Source organism: Myxine glutinosa, chromosome 2, assembly GCF_964187855.1.
Source record: "Myxine glutinosa chromosome 2, kmMyxGlut1.1, whole genome shotgun sequence".
Lineage (NCBI taxonomy): Eukaryota > Metazoa > Chordata > Myxini > Myxiniformes > Myxinidae > Myxine > Myxine glutinosa.
The window spans coordinates 149,997,847-150,017,074 of NC_136262.1; the positions used below are offsets into that span (position 1 = coordinate 149,997,847).

Genomic DNA, 19,228 nt, shown 5'->3' on the forward strand with positions numbered 1-19,228 from the left:
CTGTATGGCTTTAAGGAGACTGTTTGGCTTTAAGGAGAGCGTACGCTCTGTTCATTTTTTTGTGTACATGGTCAAGTCTCGTTGAAGAGCTAGTTCTGGTACATGAACAGATCAGGACGCAACATGACAAAAGGAACTGGTACTTTTATTCTCACTTCCGGTTCGGGGATCAGTGCACGTTGCCGACTGATTGGCGCTCTCTCTCCTACCAGTTCTTCTAAGCTAACTTTCCCCGACCATGTATGTTGTATTTTACTGTTTCATTTTTATTCGTTTTACTGTTTGTGTTTTTCATCTATTTTTCTGTTCCGACCCGTATCCTGCTGTGTTGAATCGTTTAATTCATCTTCTGAGTTATGTCGGGCCAACCTGTGATAGTCCAGTGTGCTTCCCCTCCGTTTTTTTTTTTTTTGCTTCGTTTTCGCTTCCTCTATTCCAGTTATTGGTACTTCTGATCCCTCAGCTCAATCCATTTCCCCTCGCCCGCAAAAATTCAAATTCTAAAAATCCACCACATCCTCCCCTTGTTCCCCCTCCACCGGCTTCCCCTCCACCCCACACCCTCTCCCTGCTCCTTTCCACATCCCTAACATCTTATCAGCAACTACTCCTCCCCCCCATCGCCTGTGCCTAACTGTATGGACCTAAAGATTTGGGGCCTCCGTTCCAACCTGACAGATCACTCAATCCAGGTCATTGTCCATAAACCAGACCTCATCTGCTTAACAGAATCCTTCCTTCAAAAGAACATCCCTGACTCCTTAGTGTCTCTCCCTGGCTATTGTCTCCTCCTGGTCATGTGTTTGTGAAAGTCAACATCTCTCTGGCCATTTTCAGAAAACAGCCTCAGCGTTGGCAAGTCTAGCAAGTTCACTCAGGCAAACTGCCAGGGACTTAAAGCTGCTATCTCTCTTCACAAATGGTCTCCTATGTCTACCGCCACTGATATTACCTCAGCCTGGGAATTCTTCCACAGAAATCTGCTCTCTCTTATGCACAGATTCATCCCATCTAGTCTCGAGTTATCTGACCTATCCTCTCACTCTTGGTACTCTGAATCCTGTGGTGAGGCAGTTGCTTTTTAGTTTACAACAACTTGCATTCTTCTTCTGAAAGGCAAATCCAACCGAACCGAAAGCAAACTCAGATAATTCAACAAATCCCACAAGTGTTTGTCCAATCTCAGGAGAGCCAGAAAACAACATCTGTCCAATCTCAAGAATGCGTTTTCAAACTCGTCTCCCTCCTCTAAAACATGGTGGCTCAATTTTAAGTCTGTTTCTGGATTATGCTCCCCCTCTATCCCTTCTCTCACTTCAAATGGAACCACAACTGACTCCTTACTCATAAGAAGGCCAAATGCCTCAATTCTGTATTTGCTTCAAAATATTGTGTCCCTAACCACTCTTTTTCTACCCACCCTTCCCAGTTGTTCACAACGGCTCATAAATTCTGTCTTTTGCACCTGAGAAGTTGTCAAAATTTCTGGCAACCTTCGACTGTGACTCTGCAACTGGACCAGATGGCATCAGCCCGCGTGTCCTAACCTGCCCTTGCACTTCCTGTCTCTGCCCTTTTCACCCTGTCATTTACCCTCGGCCATTTTCCATCTGCTGGGAAATCGGCCAACATCGTAACATTACATTAAAAGGTGCAAAAATGGATCCCTTCAACTACAGACTGATTCGATTGCTTCCAATCATCAGCAAGGTCATCGAATCAATCATTGCAGTTGACATAAAATCATTCCTTTTCTCCAAGAGCCTCATCTCAGATCATCAATTTGGATTCAATCCTGGTCACTCTACCTTGATAACTTCACTCTGCTGTGACATCTCTCATCTTTCTGACAGACAGGCAGCACCCTCTTTAATGTCCTTAGACCTTGACAAAATCACAAACTGGTCAAACACTTTGAACATGTCTTTCAGTCCTGAGAAATCTCACTCACTCACTCACTCACTCTCTCCGAAAGGACCGTTCCGCAAACCCTCCCAGCAACTTTCTCAACAACCCTCTCGAAGATGTTCAGTCACTCAAACTCTCGGGTCTCACTCTCAGCTATGATCTCTCTTGGGCAAGCCACATTTCAAGATTGGTCTGATGGCCTTTCGGACGAAATTTGGTTGGCCTTTCAAAGCCAGATGACGACTGGCATCCTCCATCGTATAAAGTCTTTCCTTGGCATACTTGAGCTCCTATCCGCTTGCAAGACTTCCATCCTCAGCTTGATGGAGTACTGCATGCTCTCCCATCTGGGCTGGCTCCCCTGCCTCACATCTTGCTCAGATTGACGCTGTGGAAACCAAGGCCTTCAAGATCATTGGAATCTTTCGTGATGAAGCAGTCTATCACTTCGCCATCGCCGACAGGTCGGTGGTCTCTGTTTTCTTCGGCATCATTTTTGGACTTGCACCCTCTGCCCTCTACGACCTCCCCCCTGCCCCCAAGTATCTGCAGGACGCGCGTGGTCCACCAGCAACACCCTCCTAATGAAACTGCCTAAATTCAGAACCACTGCTCACCTCCACTCATTGATTCCTCTTTTCCCCACCTATGGAACCACCTTCTACACTCTCTTCAATCTCATTCTTTGGTCCAGGTCTTCAAAACAGCTGTTTACCATCATCTTAAGTCATCTCCCATCCAAAACCTGGATTTTGTTACATCTGTTAAACCACCTTAATCCACCTGTTAATATCTTGTCGTCTCCCTTACCCCTCATCGTTACCTGCATCCCTTGTTTGTCCGTCTCCATCTACCTTCTCCCTCCACCCTGCTATTGGTGTTTCTCCTGTCTCCTGCTGTTCCCTTTGATACTATGTTCGTGTCCTGATATGTTCTCTGCCATAGCTCTTCCACGAGCCTTGACCATGTATACGAAAAAAAAAAAACAGTCGAGAGAGGATGGAAGCATGAACAGCAGAGCTGAAGGCCGAGGTAGAGGCAGACTTGGGCAATCAGTGGATGCAGGGAGGAATGGGGTGGAGGGGGGTGGCGGGGGGGGGGAAGGATGCATGGGCTGAATACAAAAGGAAACTCGCAGGAGAGAAAACTGGTAATCTCGAAGGAGGAGGTATTAGGGTGGCGTGGGGCTAACGAGGGTAGAAAATTCCTGCTATTTGAGCAATCCACTCTTACATTAAAGCAGCTTGTTCTAGCTACATGGTAGTACATCAACAATGTGCTGATGTTTTTTTTAAATTGAACTTTGCAGCTGTCCAATCATTGATACAGCAGCTGGAAATTGAGATATTTCAAATGTGTATCGAATTGTTTTCCCATATACATTAGTCCGAAATGATGCGATTTTCTTGTTTGTTTTTATGCAATACATACCTCTTTTTTAACAGCTGGAAGTGTTTTCATGTAGTGTCTAATTGAGCCATTTTCAGGTTCCTTGGCCTATGCAATAACTTTGCATATGTGGTGATGCTGAGCGCTGCTCAAGATATCCTCAATAAACAGTACAACAGCACCGGTGTGGTAAGCTAATACTGTGCAGTTAACCTTGCTCGTAAAGTATCGCAGCAAGTTATTTATACAGGGTGAGCCAGAAATATGGTCATTTTAAAAATTTGTGTGAAGGAAATAAAAAATTGTATTTCAAAATAAATTCATTCATGATATTGAAGTACATAACATGCATTTTTATTATTTTTATTTTCTACTGATTTAGTTTTATTTTTTGCAGGCAGAACACTTGAGTGACCATGTGGAACTGGTCGAGTGAAGAACGCGCTTTCGCTATCAAAGCTTTTTACAAGAATAATGATAGTGCAACTGCTGCACAACGTCAATTCAAGCTCCATTTCAATGTTCAACGTCATAGAAATGTGCCCCCTGTTCATGCTATCAAGTTATGGATTCAGAAGATTGAGAGGACCGGTTCAACTTTAAAAGAGAAACCGGGTCAGTATACAGTATCAGTGCCGGGAGCACCCAAATCAGTAAGAATGGCACAAAACATTAGGCGTGTAAGGGAGTCAGTTTTGAGAAATCCGCATCGCTCCAGCCGAAAGCATGCATCAGCCTTAAGAATTTCTCACACTTCACTACGCCGCATATTGCATAAGGATTTAAACTTTTATCCCGATAAAATTCAAACTGTTCTGGAATTAAGCCAAGATAATGAGATTGCCCGCGATAATTTTTGTGAGGGAATGCTTTCATTTATGGACGGAAATGAAAACCAAAACATTGCTAACAATTTGTTCATGTCTGATGAAGCACATTTTCATCTGTGTGGCTATGTCAACAAGCAAAATATTCATTTTTGGGCAGATGAAAACCCAAGAGAAATGCACACGAAACCGTTACACAGTCCCAAAGCCACAGTGTGGTGTGCACTTTCGTGTTCGGCATCATAGGGCCTTACTTCTTTGAGAACGATAACGGAAATGCCGTCACTGTTACTGCAGCTCGATATACCGATATTGTTTCTAACTTCCTCTCCAGAGAATTAAACAGATTTGCAGAAGTGAGCCCAATGACGTGGTTTCAGCAAGATGGTGCAACCTCCCACACCGCCAGAGTGTCCATGACTACTGTAAGGGCGCTCTTTCCAAAGCATGTCATTTCCAGAAACTGCGATATTCCATGGCCAGCGAGGTCACCCGATTTGACTGCATGTGATTATTTATTGTGGTCATATCTGAAGGAGAAAGTGTATGTTAACCGTCCACAAACTCTTCCTGAACTTGAGGAAAACATCAGATGCGAAATTAATGATATTGACGTGGCCATGTTGCAGAACGTTATGAATATATAATTGGCGTCCAAGATTGGAGGAATGTGTCGGACGAAATGGTGCGCATCTCCGAGATGTTGTTTTGCACAAATAAATGGAATGTTATGTACTTCACTTTGTTGTAAAAAAATTGTTTTGAAATACAACTTTTTATTACCTTTACACGAGTGTTAAAAAATAACCATATTTCTGGCTCACCCTGTACTTCAATTGTAATCAGTTGTAACTTTCTCTGTAAAGGAAAAGGAACTGCAAATACACGATGACAACTTGACGAAATTCAAGTGAAACATGATTGGTGCTTTGAAAAGCTATAAGCATTGCGTTGGCCCGATTAGCAGGAAGTTTTCACCATGGGTGCACGACCTCCTGTATAATTTTTTAATGATAATTATGACATCATAGGTCACGTGGTAAGGGCGCCATCTTGGAAAAACCGAAAAACTTTGCACCTCTATATCTCCGAAAGTGCTGCACAGAAAAAAAAAATTGAGATATGGCTCATTGTAAAGAACTCTCCATGGGGAATAAGATATGTTAATGATGATGTCATAGGTGCCTCCATTATGATGTCATAATTCAACAAGTACAAAACTTCATCCGATCAAGTTGAAATTTCTTGAGTGTCGTCTAGGGATATATTGGTGGAGAAAAGAAAATAGTGATCATGTCATCGGTCACGTCGTTCAGCTGCCGTATTTGTTTTAACTTTAAAATCACTAAAAACACGTCCTGGCGAGGGTCTGCAATGTCTTATTGCTCTTTCTTGTTGTATACTGTCCGGCTTTGTTGTGTCAGATTTCCATTGGCTTTGTTTGGGTCGAGTGTTAGATTTATTAGTGAGGTTTAATCAAGCCCAAGTGCACCTTCCTAAAGAAATAGTGTGTAATGTAATCTTTGAACAGCTCCATATTTGCGTTTTCCAATCGACCCGTTGCCGAATTTTTTAAGCCAGTTCCGTTGAGCTTAATGACAAAGTCCCGTGTGCCGAACGACCACGTACAGGTTTTTATAAAGAAAAAGTTTGTTACCACAGAGAGAGCAGGAGGGTGGAAACTTGATAACTGAATACACCTCTGACGTTCTTGAGGCCCAAGCCTAGATCTACTGTAATCTATATACCCCACAGACGATAATAACATAACCCTTCCTGTCGCTCCTGTTTGGAGTGGGTGCACCAGTTGCCTAAAACCAGACCCAACTGCCTGTCAGACTCATAATTGATATTGAACCACACCATAAAGGCCCTCAGAGATTAATTGTATGATACACTCAACAGCAATAATCACAGTGCGGTCATTCTGTTACAATATGAATTCTGCAGTATGGTATCCCAAATCCACTATAAATGGCCCAGAAGCAGAAAAATCTGCTTGATCTCTTGGGGAATCCGGTCAGAGTGGCCAGCTTGCTTGAGGCTGTGGGCTTCCAGTGAGGATGACTCATGCTATTGATGATGATGATGATGATGATGATGATCATGACGACGATGACACAGAACAGTTATTGAGAATTATTTGTTTTTCAGAGCAACTCTTCAGATGACGACCTGGAAACTCTTTCTGCCAATTCACCAAGCACATATGATTGCAATCCTATATCAACTGGGGTAGGCATAAATAAACTGTTTGCTCGTCCGTAATGATCACACCTGCCACCAATAAATTTGATACATTTTCAATTAACTTTTTTGTTCTAGTTTTCGGTGTTTCTTTTGTTGTTATAGACCAGTACAACATTATGAACAATCAAATGGATGCAACAGATGTTATTGCAAATTATTTCCTTGGTCTGCTTGATTCGTTATGCTGTAACAACCTCTCCAAGAGCATTTTAATTTCCAAATTGTATTCCCGAATTTATTTGTTATTATGTAACAGAAAATCAAAAGTGTAGTACATATTGCCTTCTTTGAATGTACGTATTGTTTTATCGTAGAAGTTTTATCATTCTTGAACCTGCTTCATTAACACTTGAAGGAAATTGATAGAAACCTTGTCAAATTTCATATAATTTACCTTGGTCGATAGCCTTATTTACTTTGCCCACAAAAAGTCCACAAGTCCATGTGGCAATCCAGATAGGTAAGATTTGATTGGTCTTAGATCAGGCTGATGCAGGTAAAAAGTGCATGGTGGGCTTCGCTTTTTGAATATTGATAAATATTCCTGACCTGAAAATAAATATTCCTGATTTCTTCTTTTGTCCAGGCTTGATTGGCTAGTGTTAAGCCCACCGCACACATGCCGACATGACGCAACAAGACCGTTGGCGACAAATCTCTTACAATCTCATTTTGTGCTAAACTGACGCACATGACATGACTGTTGATAACACTATCTCCTGATCTTTCCCTTTATAAGCGTTTTTTTTTTTTTAGTACACAAAATCGAGGCTCGTGTAAGAGCTAGAACATTAAACACACATCAGCAAATAAAACACAAAAAAACATAACAAAGGGAAAGGGAGAGGGAGACAAGATGGGGTGAGAGAGGGAAGCACACAAGCACAACAGTAGAGAACAGGGACATCGGGAGATCTGTGGAAGGGAGAGGGCTTGGGTGGGGAAGGTGGGGGGGGGGGGGGGGAGGGGTACACGGTATAAAACAAATTGACACGACTAGGAATTTTAGGAATGAAGTCAGAGATTGAAAGAGGTGGAGTTGGGGTGTATTAACAGGGGTAGAAAAGATCAAGGTTTTCGATGGGGGAAGATAAGAGCTGGCTGGCTAAGGTGAACGGCTGTTTTAAAGACCTGGAGGGAAGAGAGGGATTGAAGAGAGTGAGAGAGTTTGTTCCAGAGGTGGGAGAAAAGAAGAATGAAACAGTGAAGGTGAATAGAGAGTCTTGATTTTGGCAGTTTCACCAGAAGAGGGTTGCTGGCAGTTCTTTTGCAACCTGAAGGAATATTTGTGAGACACAGCACAGACAGAGCTGGGGGAGCTAGGCCAGAGAGGAGTCGGTAGAAGACAGAAAGACCACCAACCTGCCTGAGGTGAGTGAGTGAAAGGCCCTCACAATCGGCTTGATCGCGGGAGATTCCATCGATTCTGAAAGCTTTGGTTTCTCCCGCGTGAAGCCGAGCTAGGTGTTAGGCAGGAGCACCTGCGAAGAGGGGAGAGCAGTATTCTATTGAGCTGTGGATGAAAGCTTTGTATGCAGTGAGGAGCTCAGGTGTGCCAAGGAAGGACTTCGCACGATGGAGGATGCCCAGTCGGCGACTGGCTTTGGAGGCCAGCTTGGAAATGTGGTTTTCCCAGGAAAGATCATGGCAGATTGTGAGACCGAAACGCTGTGATTTCAAAAGACCCAGTCTGTGATTTTGTCCAGGTCTGCAGAGAGTGAAGAGCCTGCAGACTGCCGATCTAAGGGTTGAGATATGGAGTGGTAGAGAGTGGAGCCATCAGCAAAGAGATAGAGAGGATTTTCCAGAGTCGGAGAGATCATTGATGAAGACCAGAAAAAGCACAGGGCCCAGACCACTGCCTTGAGGAACTCCAGCCGGAACAGGAAGGGGAGATGAGAGAATTCCATTCAGGGCCACACGTTGACTACGACTAGAGAGGAAGTCCGCAAGCCATACGTGGAGATTTCCATGGATACCATAAGAGGAGAGTTTGGTGAGTAGAGCGGGGTGCCAGACCGTATCGAAGGCACGAGATATGTCAAGGGAGCCGGCCCTGATTTCCTGTTTGGCGTTGGGGACCTCATGAGACGGCTCTGATTAAGCCCCAACAAGGGCGAAACCAGGTCGGTAACTGTGAGTTTTGTATGCACTTGTGATAGTTTCTGAACTAAGATCTAAATTACGCACTGTCAGATGGCTCTTCTGGAGCTTGGCAGGCAAAGCGTACGTACGTGACGGTGACGTCACTGCATATGCTCATTAGGTTGGAGAACTGAAATTATATTCTGATATATGTATTTGTGTATATATATATATATATATATATATATATATATATATATATATATATATCTGGAGCCAGCATGACCCTTTGGCAGGCCATGATTTGGAAGAAGAGGTCTACTTGCTGTGTTCCCAATGGCATGTGGTAGTGTCTGTTCCCCCCTCCTCTCCCCCCAAATGGGCCGGTGCCTGGCTTGTTACCTTGATGTGCTCTACCTATGGCATCCAAGGCCAACTCCACACATGGCTTATACTGGTTTGTACTGCTTATACTGGTTTATACTTTATACGGCTTATACTGGCTTCACATACTCTCATAGGCAAGGTGTGGCATTCAAGGGAATCCTTTCATCTCCCTCCCTGTCAAGGCTGGAGTTCCCCAAGGCAGTGTTCTGGCCCCAGTCTGGGCCTATTCCTGATCTTCATCAATGATGTATCTGACTTTCTGGAGAATCATCTTTATCTATTTGCTGATGACTTCACACTATGCCGTGACATCCCTCATCCTTCAGACAGGCAGGTTGTGGCCTCTTCCCTCTATGCAAACTTTGAAAACAAATCAAATATGGTCAAACACTTGGAATGTCCTTCAATCCTGACAAATCTCACACTCTCAATCTCTCCAAAAGGACCATCTGGCAAACCCTCATGTCCACTTAACATTCTTAACAATCCTCTTGAGAAAGATCAGTCATTCAAACTCTTGGGTGTCACTATCAGCCATGATCTTTCTTGGGCAAACCACATTTCAAAGTTGGCCTCCAAAGCCAGTCGCCACGATTGGGCATCCTCCGTCGTCAAAAGTCCCTTCTTGGCACACCTAAACTCTTAACCATCTACAAGGCCTTCATCCATAGCTTGATGGAGTACTGGTCTTCCCTCTGAGCTGGCTCCCCTGCCTCACATCTTGCTCAGCTTCACGCCATGGAAACCAAGGCCTTTAATCTCCCACGATGAAATGAGTCGTGGGTCTATCACTTTACCATGGTAGAGAGGTTGGTGGTCTCCCTGTATTCCACCCGCTCCTTTTTGGTCTTGCAACCTCTGCTCGTTCTGTGCCTTGTCCCCTTCCCTTCTCCTCCAGGTTTATGCAGGGCTCACACCATCCACCATCAACCCCCTTCTGGTGAAACAACCTAAATCCAGGATCACTGGTCACCTCCACTCATTCATTCCCCTCTTTTCCCACCTGTGGAACAAACCTGTGTTTAATTTCCAAATTCTGCTAAAATTGTGTACTTTTGTTTCACCCGCAGGCAATATTACTTGCTGACGTCGTACCATCACTGATTTTAAAAATCACAGCACCGTTATTTTTACATCATGTTCCATACAGGTAATCAGTGTTTTGAATGTTTAGTTTCTTTTGAAGTATTTATTTTTACCAATAGTTCTGTAAATATGTATGTAGGCCTATGGGTGGCCTCATATACAACTCGGTGAGAAGGTACCACAAAGGTGGCGGCACCACATTTAGGCAGCACCGAACTTTGTATCAATGGCATACTGTCAGACAAGTTACATGAGTTGCATCATGCAGGTTACATCTTTCCTCTGAAAGTTCACTCCAGGAAGCCATGAATTGAAAACGACTATGAACAAGGAGAAAAAGACGTAAAATGTTATAGCCCCCTTGGTTATAGTAGTTTTGCTGTACGGAGTTAAAGGCCACCAATTGGCCACCTTTGACCGGATTACAAAACAGAATGTTCTGCATATGTATACTCTCATGTATTGTCTTTGTGCCAAGTTTGAACAAAATCGGTCCATTCATGTCGAGAAATGGTTGAGGACACGTTTAAGTAACAAAATGGCCGCCTGCCAGCCATCTTGGATGTGATCTCGAAAGAATATGACATGCTTATGTAAGCGATCATTCATTGTCTGTTTGCCAAGTTTGTTTTTACAATTTCAGTAAATGCATGTCCGAGTAATGGTTGAGGACGTGTTCAACATCAGGTTCATTACAACTAAAATGGCCACCATTCGGTCATCTTTGATCGCGTCGTGAAACAAAATGATGTGCATATGTATACCATCTTGTGTTGTCTTTTATTTAATTTTTGTTTTGTTTTGTATACAAGATCGAGGCTCGTGTAAGAGCTAACATTAATCACAAAAAAAAACAAAAAAAGGACACATAAAACATATAATAAAGGGAGCGGGAGACAAGATGGGGAGAGAGGGGGAAGCACACAAGTACAACAGCAGAGAACGGGGATATCAGGAGATCTGTAGAAGGGAGAGGGCTTGAGGGGAGGGGCAGGGGAAGGGGGGGGGGGGTGGGACATAATATCTGGGTGTTACAATCAAAATTTTCAGCAATAGTATCATACACTTTGTAGCTTGAACCCCAATATGGTGGCAAAGCTGTATTTCTCTTCCATTTTCCACACTCGATGTCTTTCTCAGGATGTTTTGTTTCACTTTTCCATTCTATCAGGAACTGTATCCTTTAATCCAGAGTCCTACATTGGGGCAAAGCTCTAATGAAAATGCAGTCTGGCTATATGAGGAAGGGTTTGTTGTTTATTTCAGTTTCAGTTCAATTTCATTTCATGCTTCAAATTCTCAAACAAACAAAATTGAAATATAACAAAACGGTATGTGACATAAAACTTCATAATAACAGTTCATTTTGTAAATTACAATAACTAGTGGGGTCACCCGTGGGCATCCCACAGGCATGGAGGTGTATCGTTGCGATCGGTGCAGCTGTTTTTGCCGTACCCGGGACAATAACGTTAGGCGGGAGTCCAAACCTGAAAATGCTGGAGACAAAAGCTGAAATTGGAAAAACAATATAGCCTATTTTACTCCAGGGTGTTACCCACCCAAAAACCCAGGATTACCCACCCAAAATTCCGTTACGATCGGTTCAGCCGTTTTTGCAGTACCTGGGAATGGACAGACAGACAGACGGACGGACATTTGGTGCATTATAGTAAGATTCTGAGACTGAAATTTGAGTTGTCGATATGAAACATGGAGGAACATAATAAAAAGTAATGCTTGTAGAGAATAAGCTCCTCTGGAATCGGAACGGCATCTTGTGATTCTACATTTGAACAGATTAAGAAAAAATAAAAATAGCAAATCATCAAATTGCAAATAAAAATTGCAAAAGGTAACATGAACATAAAGCATTTTAATAGGCATTTTGTGAAAATACATTTATGTCTCCTGATGCCTTCTTCATACATGTGATAGATGTGTCAGCTCTTCCATGAGACTTAAACTTTTAAGTTATTGTTTAAGCATCAGTTTGTTAAACGTACAGACGACTTAATAACTGAGATTTAAACATTCAACCCTTACTAATGATAATCTTTTCTTTTTCACTTTGCAGTATTCGAGTTGTAACATGTGCCCTCTTCTCATCAGGAAGTTTCCTGGTTGTGTCTTTTTCTGTGAATGTTGCCATGAGTCTAACAGGTAACCATTGTTTTAACCCTATATGTACCAGCTCTTTAGGCTTTTAAATTATATAAAACTTCCTTACTCTAATTAAGCCATTGTTTATGAAAGGCAGAATAATACATGTAAGTTTATCATTTTTGATTTAATTTTCCTTTGTATAATCACATGTTTCCTTCTTCAATGCACATGATGAAAACGAAGACTGCAACTCATGAGACGTCACAGAGTGTAGAATACTGAACAATTATTTAATTTCTGGTCAATGAAAATCTGTTGAAATTTATAGACCATTGGTCATAATGTGGACACACACACACACACACACACACACACACACACACACACACACACACACACACACACACACACACACACACACACACACACATACACACACAATTTCAGGCAATCTGCTATCTCAGGTTATAATTTATCAACATGGCTGGCAGGATGGCTTAGAGGTGCGCACATTCACCTCTAAGCTGTCTAGCATGGGTTTGAATCCCGACCCAGCTATAAACTGCTATCCCGATGTTTCACAGACAGGGTGATTCATCAATGTGTGGGCCGTCCCTCCGATGGATGCTAAACCGGGTGTTCCATCTACCGGTATTAGTTGCATGGTGGACATTAAATATTAAAGGTATCCTTTGCAAAGAGTTGGTGAGCTATCGCCGGCACAATGGCCAAATTCCTGTTCCTTTCTTGACTTCATGAGTCGGGGTAGTGACCCAACCAGTATGATAACCAACAAACTGCTTCGGCAGTGCCAATGTTCTGCATAGGATGTGGTCCACGGTGACCCCAAAATGTGGGCCCTGGGAAAAGTTTAATAACCTTCACATAGTTTTCATTCAATATCTTTAATTTTTCAGGAGGTCTGAACTGATTGAAGCGATAGTCTCCATACAGGTTGATCCATACAGTCTCCATACATACAGTCTCCATACAGTCTCGATACATACTGATACTCCATACAGTCTACATACAGAACTGATTGATCTCTCCATACAGGTTGCTTCTGACAATCCAGACTTGATCTGCTTAACAGAGACTTTCCTCCTTCAAGATGTCTCTGATTCCTTAATATCTCTTCCTGGTTACTCCCTCCTCCGGTATGATAGACCTGAGCCTCGGCCTGGTGGTGGGGTGGCTATCTTTGTCAAAAACTCTCTTCCTCACTCTCCTTGCACTTTTTTTTTTTTTTTTTTTTTTTTTTTTTTGTATACAAGATCGAGGCTCGTGAAAGAGCGAACATTAATCACACAGAAAGACAAACCGACACATAAAACATATAACATAGGGAGCGGTAGACAAGATGGGGAGAGAGGGGGAAGGACACAAACACAACATTTGAGAGCAGGGACCGAGAGACATGGAGACATCGAGAGATCTGAGAGAGGGCGAGGGCTTTGGGGGGGGGGGGGGGCGTGGGAAGGGGGCGGTGGGAGAGGTATAAAACATATGGACACTGCCAGGACTTCCAGGAAAGAAGTTGGAATTTCAAACAAGGTGGATCTGGGGTGAATTAGCGGGGGTAGAAAAGATCAAGGTTTTGGATGGGGGAAGATAAAAGATGGTGGTGAACAGCTGTTTTAAAGACCTGGAGGGAGGAGTGGGATTGAAGGGAGTGAGGGAGTTTGTTCCAGAGGCGGGAGAAAAGAGGAATGAAAGAGTGAAGGTGAGCAGAGAGCCGAGATTTCGGCAGTTTAACCATCAGAGGGTTGCTGGCAGATCTTGTGCGACCTGTAGGAATATTTGGGGGACAGAGCACAGAGAGCTGGGGGTGCAAGGCCGGAGAGGAGTCGGTAGAAGACAGAAAGACCACCTACCTGCCTGCGGTGAGTGAGTGAAAGGCCCTCAGAGATAGCTTCATCGCGGGAGATTCCAATAATTCTGAAAGCTTTGGTTTCAACAGCGTGAAGCCGAGCTAGGTGTGAGGCAGGAGCACCGGCCCATAGGGGAGAACAGTATTCCATTGAGCTGCGGATGAAAGCCTTGTATGTGGTGAGGAGCTCAGGTGTGCCGAGGAAGGACTTCGCACGACGGAGGATGCCCAGGCGGCGACTGGCTTTGGAGGCCAGCTTGGAAATGTGGTTTTCCCAAGAAAGATCATGGCAGATAGTGAGACCCAAAATCTTGAGCGACAGAACTTCTTGGAGAGGATTGTTGAGAAAGTAGATGGGAGGGTTGTCCAGTCGATCTTTTCGGAGAGACATAGTAAGAGTGTGAGATTTGTCAGGATTGAAAGACATGTTCCACTTGTTTGACCAGTCTGTGATTTTGTCCAGGTCTTCAGAGAGTGAGGAGGCAGCAGACTGCCGATCTGAGGGAAGAGGAATGGAGCGGCAGAGAGTGGAGTCATCAGCAAAGAGATAGAGAGGATTTTCGAGAGAGTCAGAGAGATCATTGATGAAGACCAGAAAAAGCACGGGGCCCAGAACACTGCCTTGGGGAACTCCAGCCTGAACAGGAAGAGGAGATGAGAGAAACCCATTCAGGGCCACACGTTGACGACGACTAGAGAGGAAGTCCGCCAGCCATGCGTGGAGATTTCCATGGATACCAAAGGAGGAGAGTTTGGTGCCAGACCGTGAGCGGGTGAGCGTGACCAGAGCGTGACCAGAGCGGGGTGTCAGACCGTGTCGAAGGCACGTGATATGTCGAGGGAGACAGCTCTAATTTCCTGTTTGGCATTGAGGACCTCCATCCATTGTTGAGACAGCAGAAGCAGCATGTCCAGAGTAGAGTGACCTGGTCTGAAACCAAATTGATGATCAGAGATCAAGCCATTGGAGAAGAGGAAAGATTTCATATCCGAAGCAATGATGGATTCCATGACTTTGCTGATAATTGGGAGAAGGCTGATTGGTCTGTAGTTGCTAGGATCTGTTTTTGCACCTTTTTTGTGCAAAGCGGTGATGTTGGCTGATTTCCAAGCAGATGGCAGTTGACCTTGAGCAAAAGAGAGGGTGAAGAGAACAGAGAGAGGGTGAGATAGAGCAGCAGAGCAGGATTTTAGGACCCGTGGGCTGATGCCGTCGGGTCCAGTTGCAGAATCAGAGTCGAGGGTTGACAGAAACTTTTCCACCTTGTCAGCAGGAAAGGACACGGAGTCCAGGAGCAGCAGGGTACGACTGGGTATGGTGGGTACAGAGAGGGATGGGTTTGGGACACAAGATTTAGAGGCAAACACAGAGTTGAGGCAATCAGCTTTTTCACGTGCGGAGTCAGCTGTGTAGCCGTTTGAGGTAAGGGAGGGGATGGAGGGGGAACAAACACCAGAAACGGATTTGACCAGACGCCACCAGGATTTGGAAGAGGGAAACAGATAAGAGAGTTCAGTCTTGAGAACGGAGAGATATTGTTTCCTGGCTCTCCTGAGGGTGGACACACACTTGTTTCGGGCTTTGTGAAAGGAAATGAGATTTCCTTCCGTTGGATTTGCTTTCCAGGAGACGAAGGCAAGTTGTTTCTGGGCAACAGCCTCACCACAAGATTCCGTGTACCATGGACGGGAGGAAGGGTATGACAACTGAAGACGAGATGGGATAAATCTGTGCATGAGAGAGAGCAATTTACTTTGGAAGAATTCCCAGGATGAGTTGATGTCAGAGGTGGTAGAGATGGGAGACCAGTCCAGATGATTGATGGCTGCTTGAAGACCGTGCCAGTTGGCCTGAGTGAAATGCCAGACTCGTCGACGCTGAGCAGGCTCCCTGAGGATGGTCAGAGAGATGTCCACTTTAACAAGGACATGATCAGATGATCCGATCGGAGCAGAAGAAGAGCAGCAGACATTTTCAGGGAAGTTAGTCATAACCAAGTCCAGAAGAGAAGATGTTCCGTTGACTGAGATCCGGGTCGGGAAATTGACAGATTGTGTCAGTCCCAGTGAGTCGCAGAAGTCCTTTGCTGAGGAGCCATGGCTGGTGAGAGAGGTACCCACACCCAGCCAACTGGCATGATGACAGTTGAAATCACCACATATGAGGAAGAGAGAGTTGGGATGAGTAGATAGAAGTTGGTCCATATCATCAGACAGCGAGATGTAGATGGAGTCATCACTGTTTGGTGGACGGTACAACACACATATGAACAAGAGGTGGGAGCGAAGGGGAAGCCGTAGCCAGAGGTATTCCTGGGGGTGAGGTGGAGAGAGTGCAGTGCAGGGCGAGTGAGGAAGAGAGTTTTTGATAAAGATAGCAACCCCGCCTCCAGGACGAGGCTCAGGTCTATCATACCGGAGGAGGGAGTAGCCCGGGAGAGATACTATGGAATCAGAGACATCATAAAGGAGGAAAGTTTCTGTTAAGCAGATCACGTCTGGTTTGACAGAAGCAACCTGTATGGAGAGATCAGTTAAGTTTGAACGAAGGCCCCGGATGTTTGAGGTCCATACCGTTAATGAAGAGGAAGGGGGAGCATCAGATACAGAACAGGGGGGAGGAGGGGTAGGGTAAGATGTGGAAGAGGTGGAAGAGGTAGGGAGAGCTGTTGAAGGTGTGTCAGAGATTTCAGAATAGCTCGGAGAAAGGGAAGGATGGGGCGGACAAAAGGTTTGATGGTGATTGGGTGAGCCACAATGAGGTGTTATTTGAGGAGGGGGAAGAGCGAGGCAGAAGGTTGGGGGAGATGGAGGTGAGAGTTTGAAGGGGGAAGAAGCGGGGAGGACGCTTTGAGGAGGGGGAGTGAGAGGGGGGAAATTGAGAAGCAATGAGGGTGGGGAGATTTGAAGGGGAGGGGTGAGGGGGGAGTTTGGGAGGGAAGGGACAAGGGGAGGGATTTGAAAGGGATGGGATATGGGGGAGATTTGGAGGGGAGGGGTGAGGCAGGAGTCTAGGAGGAGAGGGGCGAGGGGGCGTCTTGGCGGGGAGGGGTGAGGGGGTAGTTTAGGAGGGAGGGGGCAAGGGGGGAGATTTGAAAGGGATGGGTGATGGGGAAGATTTGGAGGGGAGGGGTGATGGGGAAGATTTGGAGGGGAGGGGTTATGGGGAAGATTTGGAGGGGAGGGGTGAGATTGGATTTTTGAAAGTGTACGATTTATGGGAAACGAACATTTATTGCAAAATGAGTTTCTTGTGACCTTCGAGTTAAAAATACGTTTAAGGACGCTGGATGGAGGATGGAGTGCAGGAGAGTTTAGGGAATGTAGAAAAAAGGCACTATAGGAGATGGATATTTTTTTTGGGATGAATTGATTTGGTGAGCAAGTCGAAAGCAGCCTTTTAAAGAAGAAGAAGAAAAAGGTGTTATAAAATATGACGGAATACATAACTTGAGGGGAAAGTGTAAACATTGAAGGTTAATGAGTGAAAACTATCTGGGGAAATGGGGGAGAAACACGTGGTCGAAGAACGAACGAACGAATAAGAATGAATAAACGAATGAGAACAGAGAAGGAAATGGTTTTTTTTTTTTTTTTTTTTTTTTTTTTTTTTTTGAGTTGAGATTTACACAAGGAAGTAGGCTATGGGTGAAAAGACTGGGAATACAGAGAACGAAAGTTATTGGATCACAAACGACGGACCGCTGAGACTGCCCTCTTTCCTCCTCACCCGCAGGAGTACCTCTGGTTACGGCTTCCTCTCCGCTCCCACCTTTTGTTCATATGTGTTCTGTACCGTCCCCCAAACAGTGATGACTCCATCTACATTTCACTGTCTGACAACATGGACCAACTTCTATCCACTCATCCCAATTCTCTCTTCCTCATATGTGGTGACTTCAACTGTCATCATGCCACCTGGTTGGGTGTGGGTTCCTCTCTCACCAGTCATGGCACCTCAGCAAAGGACTTCTGTGACTCACTGGGATTGACACAATCTGTCAATTTCCCGACCCGGATCTCAGCCAATGGAGTATCTTCTCTTCTAGACTTGGTTATGACAAACTTTCCTGCTAATGTCTGCTGCTCTTCTTCTGCTCCAATCGGTTCTTCTGACCATGTGCTTGTCAAAGTGGACATCTCTCTGGCCATTCTCAGAGAGCCTCCTCAGCGTCGACGAGTCTGTCATTTCACTCAGGCCGACTAGGACGGTCTTCAAGCAGCCATCAATCGTCTGGATTGGTCTCCCATCTCCACTGCCTCTCACATCAATTCTTCCTGGGAATTCTTCCAAAGCAAACTGATCTCTCTCATGCACAGATTTATCCCATCTCGCCTTCAGTTGTCTTACCCTTCCTCCCGTCCATGGTACACTGAATCTTGTGGTGAGGCAGTTGCCCTGAAACAACTTGCCTTTGCCTCTTGGAAGGCTAATCCAACTGAAGGCAATCTCAGTTCCTTCCACCAAGCTCGGAACTAGTGTGTGTCTACCCTCAGGAGTGCCAGGAGCACTATCTCTCCTCACTCAAGAATGAACTCTCAAACCTGTCTCCTTCCTCCAAATCCTGGTGGCGTCTGGTCAAATCCGTTTCTGGTGTTTGTTCCCCCTCCATCCCCTCCCTTACCTCAAATGGCCACACAGTTGACATCGCACGTGACAAAGCCGAATGCCTCAACTCTGTGTTCGCCTCAAAATCCTTAGTCCCAAACCCATCTCTCTCTGTTCCCACCTTTCCCAGTCGAACCCAACTGCTCCTGGACTCTGTGTCCTTCTCTCCTGACAAGGTGGAGGAGTTTTTGTCAAACCTCGACTCTGATTCTGCAACTGGACCAGACGGCATCAGCCCACGGGTCCTAAAATCCTGCTCTGCCACTCTATCTCACCCTCTCTCTGTTCTTTTCACCCTATCTTTTGCTCAAGGTCATCTGCCAGCATCCTGGAAATCAGCTAACATTACCGCTTTACACAAAAAAGGTGCAAAAACAGATCCTTGCAACTACCGACCAATCAGCCTGCTCCCAATTATCAGCAAAGTCATGGAATCCATCATTGCTTCGGATATGAAATCTTTCCTCTTCTCCAATGGCTTGATCTCTGATCATCAATTTGGTTTCAGACCAGGTCACTCTACTCTGGACATGCTGCTTCTGCTGTCTCAACAATGGATGGAGGTCCTCAATGCCAAACAGGAAATCAGAGCTGTCTCCCTTGACATATCACGGGCCTTTGATATGGTCTGGCACCCAGCTCTGCTCACCAAACTCTCCTCCTATGGTATCCATGGAAATCTCCATGCATGGCTTGCGGACTTCCTCTCTG

General features: G+C 44.9%; 1 protein-coding gene across 8 annotated transcripts in view; it reads left to right on the forward strand.

Annotated features, from left to right (window-relative positions):
- Positions 1-19,228, forward strand: part of CLN3 (CLN3 lysosomal/endosomal transmembrane protein, battenin) — a 122,066-nt gene that overhangs the window by 53,296 nt on the left and 49,542 nt on the right. For all 8 annotated transcript variants that reach the window (XM_068100397.2, XM_078771795.1, XM_068100399.2 and 5 more), the window contains 4 exons: positions 3,396-3,486; positions 6,279-6,359; positions 9,917-9,996; positions 12,010-12,095. In XM_068100397.2, coding sequence (XP_067956498.2) covers positions 3,396-3,486; positions 6,279-6,359; positions 9,917-9,996; positions 12,010-12,095 — 338 coding nt within the window. The remainder of the gene's footprint in view (positions 1-3,395; positions 3,487-6,278; positions 6,360-9,916; positions 9,997-12,009; positions 12,096-19,228) is intronic.